This window comes from Anolis carolinensis, chromosome 3 (genome assembly GCF_035594765.1).
Source record: "Anolis carolinensis isolate JA03-04 chromosome 3, rAnoCar3.1.pri, whole genome shotgun sequence".
Taxonomy (NCBI): Eukaryota; Metazoa; Chordata; class Lepidosauria; order Squamata; family Dactyloidae; genus Anolis; species Anolis carolinensis.
Genome location: NC_085843.1, coordinates 86,163,143 through 86,173,247, shown reverse-complemented (window position 1 = coordinate 86,173,247; position 10,105 = coordinate 86,163,143). Strand labels below are relative to the sequence as shown.

General features: G+C 47.6%; 1 protein-coding gene across 1 annotated transcript; it reads left to right on the top strand.

Annotated features, from left to right (window-relative positions):
• Positions 1–2,341: 2,341 nt before the first annotated feature.
• On the top strand, positions 2,342–7,618 carry LOC134297493 (uncharacterized). The gene is made up of 2 exons (XM_062975191.1): positions 2,342–4,108; positions 7,337–7,618. The coding sequence occupies exons 1-2, from the start codon at positions 2,561–2,563 to the stop codon at positions 7,376–7,378; spliced, it is 1,590 nt and encodes a 529-aa protein (XP_062831261.1). The 5' UTR covers positions 2,342–2,560; the 3' UTR covers positions 7,379–7,618.
• The last annotated feature ends 2,487 nt before the right edge of the window (positions 7,619–10,105 follow it).

Sequence of the window (10,105 nt, the reverse complement as noted above, 5' to 3'; positions counted from 1 at the left end):
CATTATGACAAGAAGAATACATTTTGAAAAGCCCCTCCTAGTACATTCTCTTTTGGAAATCCAGGGGACAGGGATTGTTTTGTTTTCATAATGGCTCTGTGGGTCTGGATGAACTTTTGCTTGTGAAGCAGAATAGAAAGGTTCTGGAGACTGAGATGAGGAAATGATTGGCAGGGCTGTTTTGTTGCCATGGAGAAATCACTCAGAATGCTTCATCAGACAATGGACCACACTCTCCGGGTGTTAGCTGCTTGTGCCTTCTGCTGGTTGGTGTGGCACATGCTTCCCGTTTCCTCCCTTGACAAGGTAGGAATCCATATATAACTGTGCACCTCTGTCAAGACAGGAATAGGAGAAATTATTTCGGGCTTCCCTGTAGATCGTTAAGAAATAGGATACCATTGATAGGATTTGTGGGCTTTTTTCTCCTTTGTACTCAAGTGAAAACATAGGAACTGAAAAATGGCAGACTGAACAGAACTGAATACCATTCATTGAACAGAACAACATGGCAGCTGTAGCAACAGCAGCAATAGTAGCAGTAACAGTAGTAATGTAGTTTCATAAAGCCCTATATATATCTAAGTTGTCTGTCTATAAGTATTTGACTTATGTTCCATTTTTTTTCCAGAACAAGTGCTCACAACAAGGTAAAGGTTTCCCCCTGACATTAAGTCTAGTTGTGTCTGACTCTGGGGATTGGTGCTCATCTGCATGGAGTGCCGTTACCTTCCCACCAGAACGGTACTTATTGATCTACTCATATTTACATGTTTTCAAACTGCTAGGTTGGTAGAAGCTGGGGCTAACAGTGGGAGCTCACCCCACTTCCCGGATTTGAACTGCCGACCTTTTGGCAACTAGTTCAGCAGCTCAGCTGTTTAATCCTCTGCACCACTGGGGACTCCTATAGGCAGGTATAGATAACAAAACAAACAGAAAAAGTTATAATGCTAAAGCACAAGAAATTGTATTGCAGAACACTGTTAATGGGAAAAGCCATCCACAAGTATAGCAGCAATCTGTTAAAAGAGCAGCCAACACATTACTAATAGCCTGCCCAAATAAAAAGCCCTTTTCCTTCTGATAGAGAAATGTTAAGGACAAGGCAGCTTAGCCTCTATTGGCAGGGAGTTCCACAGCTCAGGGAACAGATCTCAGGCAAATAGCTCAGCTTTCTATTCACAAAATAACTATGCAATTGAAGCAGCATGATAAATATAGTATTTCTGGAGTGGTGTACAGAATGGTAGATGTCATAGTCTATGGCTTCAGAGATCCAAGTTCAAATCCTTACTGTGGTTATAAAGCCTACTGGGCAAGTTTTAACCAGAAACTCTCAAAGTGGGCTGTGAATCCTATATCAATGCAACTCAGTGCCGTGGTCTGTGGAACGGTGCTGGTCTGTGAGTTATCAGCTGCAGCAACTTTCTAGAAAGAAAGAAACCAATGGGCATAAAATGAGGCACTTGTCCCAGGCCCTTAAGGAGAGAAGGAAGGCTAGTTCATTTCATTTCACAACACAGAAAGTACTGCCCTGTCTTGTAGAAAATACCAGAGGAGCTATAACTTCCTGATCTGGGGACATGTATCTAAGATCTCTATCCTCCAAACAGCAGAATAAACAAACCTTCCCTTCCCTCATCATAGCCTTCACAAATGAGACAAGTGAGTTTGTTGTTGTTTGTGCCTTCAAGTCATTTGAACTTATGGGAGCACAAAGGGGAGTCACTACAGGGTTTTCTAAGGCTAAGAGGGTATTATCTGCCCATGGATTTCCATGACTGAGCGGAGATTTGAACTCTTTCTATTTTCCAAACTCATAACCCAATGCTAAAACCACATCCTGCTGCTATTTGGGATAACCCTTCAAACAACTAAGGCAGAAAAATGAAGTGATCCCCCTTCTCCTGCATTTTGTGACTTTTTAGGTATTACTTCACCTGTCTCTTTTTCCTCACCCTGATCTGGTTCTCTCCCCCTCTGTTTGAGTGGAGGGGAGGGGAGAAGCAGTGCACATACAGTAATAGGGAGGAAGTAGACAGCGGGGAGGACATCAGAAGGAAACTACAATACCTTTGCCTTTTGCTTCTGCATCTACATAGGTAGCAGGGCAAGTACCAGTGTCTGTGTGTGTACCTTCAAGTCACCTGTTGGCTTACGGCATCCACATGAATTGCATAGGGTTTTCTTAGACAAGAAATACTCATAGGTGGTTGTTGTATGTTTTCCAGGCTATATGGCCATGTTCTAGAAGTATTCTCTCCTGACGTTTTGCCCACATCTATGGCAGGCATCCTCAGAGGTTGTGAGGTATGAAGAAACTCAGCAAGGAAGGTTTACATGTCAGAACCCTGCTACTAGAGCCTGGATGTGGCTCTGAGTTTCAGGGTCACTGACATTGATAAGACACCTGCGTCCCAGGACTCGGAGGAGAAACGGCTGATGGACTTGGCGGGGAATTTGCGCGGGGTTTTACTGAGCGGGAAGAGACTGTTCAAATGAGGGGGAGGGTATATAAAGGAGGGTTGGCCGGAGCCTCCCATTCTTGGCTTTTCTGATGTTCATGTTTCCTACAGTAAAAGTTCCTGGTGATACCACAAAGAGTCTCGTGTGTTCATTCAGGAGCGGCTGTGGTGAGCTGACACTAAGCCAAGAATACGGACACCATCCCGCTGTAGCGGTGAGGTGTAACATGCAAGTGGAGGATGAAGAGCTCTTGGGCGCCGGAGGAGGAAGGTCAGAAAGGGCCACTCCCGAGACGGACGCTGAGTTCCACCAGCTGGCGGCCCTGGCGTCATCCACCGCTTATGCCCAGCCAAATGGGGTAACCCAGAGGCGCGGAGTGGTGCGGGGAGATAGCACCGGAGGAGAGGAAGGTTCACCTTCCCCAGGCCCGCAAAAGATGGTGTTTCTGGAGGAGAGGATGTCGGCGATGGAGACCACCCTGGCAGTGATGTCGAGGGCGATGGAGCGCCTGGCGGTTTTGGCGGAGCCGGAGCGAGGAAGGGAACTCCGGGCTAGCTCAATGTGGGACGTGAGCATGGGAAGCAGCCAGGGCTTTGCAGACCTCCCAGCACCGAAGGGAAGGGAAATGCGAAAGGAGCCCGGTGCCCGGCCCAAGATCCAAACGAGCCTGACGCGGGTGGAGGAGAGTGACGACGAAGGGGAAAAGCCTCCGAGAATCCCGGCTACGCTCCCAACTGAGACCCTGGTGCCCCTGGCGAATGCCGGGCGTGGCACAGGACAAAGGGAAGCAGCAGCGGGGCCCACTGGCCCGCAAGGGGGCTTGCGACGGGCGGAGGATTGGGGATTGCCACCACAGGGACCCCTACCGAGACGAGAGGAACTAAGGATCGAGTTTGGGGGAGAGTCCTCTGAACTGGATTTTTTCCTGACCACGGTGAGGGGCTATATGGAGGACAATGCCCACACTTTTAGAACGGAATCCAGCCGGGTACGGGCCATTGGTGCAGTGTTGAAGAGGGGAGCGGCCAGCTGGTACGTTCAACTACATGCGCGGCGCGACCCATGTCTGGGGTCACTCCGACGCTTTATGGGGGCCCTGGAGACCCGTTTCCGAGATCCACTGGAGCAGATCCGGGCGAGGGAGGAGTTGAAGACCGTCTCCCAGGGGCAGAGGTCGGTATCTGAGTATGCGGAGGAGTTCCAATGCCTCGCTGAAAAGGTGCCGGAATGGTCTGCAGTGACAAAGATAGAACTCTTCAAAGAGGGGCTCAGGCGGGAGATCCTCTCCTGGGCGGTGCATCGTGATGAGCCTGACACACTGCGCGGATGGATTCAGCTGGCGGGGCGCATCGAGACATCGCTGGCCCAGGCGAGGAGGCACCGAGGAGGGCTACAGCAGCGGCCGCAGATGAAAGAGGGGAGCCGGAAGGAGGGATCAACCCCAGCCGGGAGGAGAACGGAGCCGACAGGGAACGTGAGCACCAGCAGGAGGGGCTGCTTCGTGTGCGGCCGTTTGGGCCACAGGGCTGCCGAGTGCTGGCAGAGAAAAGGGGAAGGCGGAGGCCCGCCCAAACCAAGAGCCGTGGCAGGGAAACGCGCCGAGGAAGAACCACCGATGAGGCACCACTCGGGGGGGTTGGTAAGTCAGGACAAAGCCATGATAGTGGTCCCCATTCAGCTGGAAAGTGGCAGCAAACAAGCGACCTGCAAAGCATTTGTGGATTGTGGATGTTCCAGGAACATCATCTCCCCTGAATTAGCCGAGGGATTGGGATGCGAAAGAACGAACCTAGAATCCCCAATAGCTTTCTCGCAGTTGGACGGATCCACAGCATCGGGATCATTAGCTAAGTACAGTGCCGAAGATGTAAAGTGTAAGATAGGGAGTTGGGAAGGAAAGGTGTCATTTGTGATATCACAAATAGCCAGCTATAATGTTATACTAGGCATGCCATGGCTGGGGCAGGCCAACCCGCAAATCAACTGGGAGGATAAGAGCATGATTTTCAGGATGAAGTTGGAAGGAGGGAGCCAGGAAGTGGAAAGGGAGCCGGGGAAAAGGGGGGAGGAAGACTCTATCAGGATAGCAGAACTGGCAGATAAATTACCCCCAGAGTATCGGGATTTTGTGGACGTATTTGATGAGAAGGAAGCAGACAGTTTCCCACCGAAGCGGAGAGTTGAAGTGAAGATAGAGCTAGTCCCAGGAGCAGAGCTTCCTAAGGCAAAAATATACCCAATGTCGGCTAGGGAAAAGGAGGAACTGAGAAAATACATTGATAAAAACCTAGCGAGGGGTTTCATAGAGCCCTCAAATTCCCCTCTAGGGGCGCCTGTGTTGTTCAGGCGCAAAAAGGACCAAACGCTGAGGCTCTGCATTGACTACAGGGGCCTGAATGCAATCAGTTCTGGAAATAAATACCCCCTACCTTTAGTGAAGGACTTGATCGCCCAGTTATCGGAGGGACAGATATTCACTAAATTGGACTTAATTGAAGCGTACCATAAATTGCAGATTAAACCAGAGGACAGGTGGAAGACGGCCTTCTCCTGTGCATTCGGATTATTCAATTATCGTGTGCTCCCTTTCGGGTTGTGCGGCGGAGGCGCCGCGTTCATGCAATTAATCAACGAAGTGTTGCATCCATTGTTGTACAAGGGAGTCTTTGTTTTTTTAGATGACATATTGTTAGTATCTCGGACTAAGGAACAACACATAGAACTAGTCAGGGAAGTCCTGCAAAAGTTGAGAGAAGCAAAACTGTATGCGAAGCTTGCCAAGTGCGAGTTCAATAAAGACCAGATAGACTTTCTGGGGTATAGGATTTCATCCCAGGGAGTGGCGATGGACCCTGCGAAGGTAGAAGACGTGAGGGGGTGGGAAGCCCCCAAAACACGGAAGCAGCTGCAATCCTTCCTAGGGTTCGCAAACTTCTATAGAACATTTATCAAGGACTTTGCGCGCCTCACTTTGCCATTAACGGATTTGTTAAAGACTAAAGGCAGGGGAGAAACAGCCAAAGTGAAGGCCCCAGGGGCCAAACTGACCTGGACAATAGAATGCCAGGAAGCTTTCGAAGCCCTTAAAAAGCGTTTTACGGAGGAGCCTGTCCTACAGCACCCTGATATGTCGAAAGCCTTTGTATTACATTGCGATGCGTCAGACCGGGCATATGGGGCAGTTCTGCTGCAGAAAGACGAGGGGGGGAACCTGAAGCCATGTGGCTATCTGTCAAAAAAGTTTAGCGATACAGAAAAAAACTGGCCGATTTGGGAGAGAGAAGCCTTAGCGATTCTAAAAGCACTAGAGTGCTGGAGACACTTCCTGGAAGGAAGTGGAACACCGTTTGAGGTGTGGACTGACCATAGAAATTTACAGTATCTAAGATCCCCTCGTAAACTATCAGCGAAGCAAATTAGATGGGCCCAATATTTCAGCCGTTTTGATTTCAAACTCAGATTCTTCCAGGGGAAACATAATATACTCGCTGACGCTCTCTCTCGAATGCCTCAGCACGGGGGAGGAATTCAGGAATCTGAAGGGAGTGTTTTTCTTGATAAGCAATGGGGCCTGGCAGTACTAACTCGAGCACAAGCGGCCAAAGAAAACAAACGTACTGCCATTTCCACGGGGGGAGGAGAAATATGGGAGGAAGAGTTGAAGCGAGCGTATGGAATGGACAAATGGTTACAAACAAACAAAGAAAAGGGAGAATTGTGTGGGGATTTGGTGTTTGTAAATAAGAAATTGTATATTCCTGAATGTTTAAGACGAGAAATGTTAAGGAAGTACCATGATAACAAGGGTGCGGGTCATCTAGGCCCCACCAGGACTATTAAACTGTTGGCCAAACAATGCTGGTGGCCCGGAATGAGGAAAGACGCCAGGGGGTACGTCACGCAGTGTGAATTATGTGCAGAGGGAAAAACACCACCGGGGAAGCCCCAGGGGCTATTGCAGAAGGTGGTGGAGCCCATGAGGCCATGGGAATGCGTAGCCATGGATTTTGTAGGCGAACTACCCCCCAGCAGAGGCCACAGATACATTTGGACAATATTGGACCTATTCTCAAAACAGGCACACTTTGTGGCTCTGCCAAAACTTCCTTCAGCTGAAAAACTTGCTGATTTGTATGTGAAGCATGTATATCGCCTACATGGGTGTCCCGACAAGATAATTAGTGACCGGGGAGTCCAATTTACTGCAAAATTTTGGGGAAAATTCTTACAGCTGTTAGGAGCAGAAAGGAACCTGAGCTCGGCCTTTCATCCCGCGACCAACGGGGGGGTCGAACGTACCCAACAGACACTGTGCCAATTCTTAAGGATGTACACCAATTATAGACAGGATGATTGGGCGGACCTTCTTCCGTTTGCTGAGATGGCTTTTAACGGGGCCGTACATTCGGCCACAGGTCGTGCCCCATTCGAAATAGTATACGGACAGGAGGTGGCCCCTTTCCCCAGGCTACCCGAGTGGAAGGAAGGGGAGGGCCAGACCGACGAGGAATGGCCGGCCAAAATCAAGCAAGGGTGGCAAACCGTGGTAGAGGCATTGCGGGAAACACAAAAGAAGTACAAGCTCTTTGCGGATCGTAGGCGCCGAGAGGGGGACAAATTGGGCGAAGGAGATCTGGTTTGGCTGAGCACAAAAAACCTGAAATTGGGGTTCCCATCCAAGAAATTGGCTCCACGCTATATAGGGCCATTCAGGGTAGCAAAAAGAATAAACGAAGTGACCTATGAGCTGAGGCTACCAAAGGACCTAGGAAAGGTACACCCGGTATTCCATTGCAGCCTGTTAAAAAAGTATAAAGGAACTCTGGACAGCGGAGAACAATAGTTGTGTTTAATCTTTTCCTTCCAGGACGAAGGGGAGGAGGACGCCATGTCAGAACCCTGCTACTAGAGCCTGGATGTGGCTCTGAGTTTCAGGGTCACTGACATTGATAAGACACCTGCGTCCCAGGACTCGGAGGAGAAACGGCTGATGGACTTGGCGGGGAATTTGCGCGGGGTTTTACTGAGCGGGAAGAGACTGTTCAAATGAGGGGGAGGGTATATAAAGGAGGGTTGGCCGGAGCCTCCCATTCTTGGCTTTTCTGATGTTCATGTTTCCTACAGTAAAAGTTCCTGGTGATACCACAAAGAGTCTCGTGTGTTCATTCAGGAGCGGCTGTGGTGAGCTGACATATATATCTGTAGGAAGTCCAGGGTGAGGGAAGAACTCTTGTCACTTGGAGGCCAGCATGAATGTTGCAGTTAATCACCCTAATTTGCATTGAATGGCTTCATCTATTGGCTACTTTCTGCCTGGGGCATCCTTTGTTAGCTGCCCCTAGTTCCCATGTCTCAGAGTGTTGCTTCTTATTTACTGTTCTGATTTTTGAGTTTTTTTAATACTGGTAGCCAGATGTGGGCGAAACGTCAGAAGAGAATACTTATAGAACATGGCCATACAGCCCAGAAAACATACAACAACCCTGTGATCCCGGCCATGAAAGGCTTCGACAACACACTCATAGGTGGTTTTGCCAGGTCCTTCCTCTGAAATGTACCCTACAGCATCTGGTATTTGTTGGTCTTCCATCTAAGAACTAAGCAGGTCTCACTCTTTGCTTTCAAGATCAGATGGAATCTGGTGCATTTAGGGTATTTAGACCTTTTGCCAGGTCAGCAGAAAAAGAACATGCATGTTTATAATAGCTTCTTGTGATTCTCTCCATGTTGTTTCAGGGCTGTTTGTGACCTTCCCCTTGAGCCGCCAGACTCGCATGCAAAACTCCAGACAGTGGGCCTCTTTCAATTGTAATATGCCTGTCAGGCAAAGTGAGAAAGCTGGCTCAAGTGATAGGCGAGATAGCAATAGTGGCAGCAGTATTGGTGTCATTGTACACATCTCTAAACAAACATCACTTACGTTTGTGCAGGGGAAGTTGCTGTCCCCCTACACACATGAAAGTAAGGGCCAAGTGCCAGTAAAATAAGATTGATGAGCCATTAAATGTGGGAGAGGAAGTGAACCATCATTCCTTCCAGCATAAAAATGCCTCAGGACAGCCCTGCAAATTGCGAAGGGCTGTGATCATGGAGAACCTTACTAACACTACCTAGTTTTATAGTATTGGTAAATATTAGCAAATGTGCAGCCCAATCCTTGTTTGGCCTGCATTTTAAAATCGCTTAGCAGCCCTGAACATTAGTGTGCTGATGAACCATTTGAAGCTAATTCAGGGCTTGATGGTTGTAGATTCCAATTGTTTTTAATGTGTTTTACCTTGTAAATATTGACTACCACTTTGCAGGCTTGGCTTCTCCATTTAAAATCTTACATTTATTATGTCTTAATGGTGCATTAATTTTATTTTATTGTACACTGTCAAGGGAGTGTGGTCTCGAATCAAAAGTCAAGGTATGCACATTTTAAATGAAATAATTAATTGAGAAAAGCTCCCCAGCCTGGCTAAGGAGAGAGACGGGATAGAAATTTGTTTTAATTTGTTTTAAACTGTCATTACACACGCTACTGACTATAGAACTATCACAATCTTTCAATCGAGTGTTGGATGTGAATGGACATTTTTATCTCTCACTTGAGGAGCAATATAGGTCATGAACATCTATTGTGGCAGTCCAGAGAGGCTGGTGGTTCCAGTTTTGATGGTCGGGGAATCTATCTGTGGTCTCAGCAGCACCATCTCCATAGCTGTTCTGGATGATACAGGAGCTATCCAGTTGCTGAATCTATGTCAGGAATAGGGCTCAGCACTTGAATAGCTCCTGAAAGAACCCAGAACAGCTGTGACAGTGCCATTGTTAAAACCAAAGGTGGCTAGTAAAACTGAGGGTGGATTCCCTGTCCTGCAATAAGATAGTCACCAGCTGCCTCTGCTGGCAATGGAAAAGAAACTATCAGAAACCACTGACCTTGAAATTATTGCCAGTCATTTTTCAGGTGTGCATAAGAACCCAGCCATTCAGCTTCGACATTCACACCTTCCTCCCTTTCCTCTCGATGAGTGACAATCTAATCATTTAGAGATGGCTATTTGGATGAACAAGAACAAAGGGCATGCAGTTTTCTCTTACTTTCTTACACTAAATCTACATTTCTAGTTCTGCCTGTTCTGTTTAAAAAATAACTGTTTCTAAAGAAATGGTTCCATCTCTGTAATTGATATGACAAAGAAATGTTTGTGTAGCAAGTATACCTTGTTAGAAAAACCTTTTCCTTGCTGCAATTTGAATATACTGCCATTTGTATGCAAAGGGGTCTTGTAGCACCTTGAGATGAACTGAGAGAAAGAAGTTGGTAGCATAAGCTTTGTAGACATGAGGTGCATCCATACTGTAGAATTAATGCAGTTTGACACCACTTTAACTGCCATTGCTCCGTGCCATGGAATCATGATAGTTGTAGTTTTACAAGCTCTTTGGCTCTCTATGCCAAATTATGCTGGTGCCTCACCAAACTAGACCTCCCATATTCAATAGCATTGAGCCATGGCAGTTAAGGTGGTGTTAAACTGCATTAATTCTATGCCATACATGCACCCTTAGTCTGCTTTCTCAGGTGATTAATCTCAGAAGTAGACTAAAAGCCCTTCCACACAGCCATATAATCCAAAATATCAAG

Bases quoted from the DNA above. Each gene is read 5' to 3' on its own strand.
- LOC134297493 (XM_062975191.1), top strand. From the start codon at position 2,561: ATGTTCATGTTTCCTACAGTAAAAGTTCCTGGTGATACCACAAAGAGT. The intron at 4,109-7,336 runs GTAAGTCAGGAC...TTTTCCTTCCAG, and splicing joins GGCACCACTCGGGGGGGTTG to GACGAAGGGGAGGAGGACGC.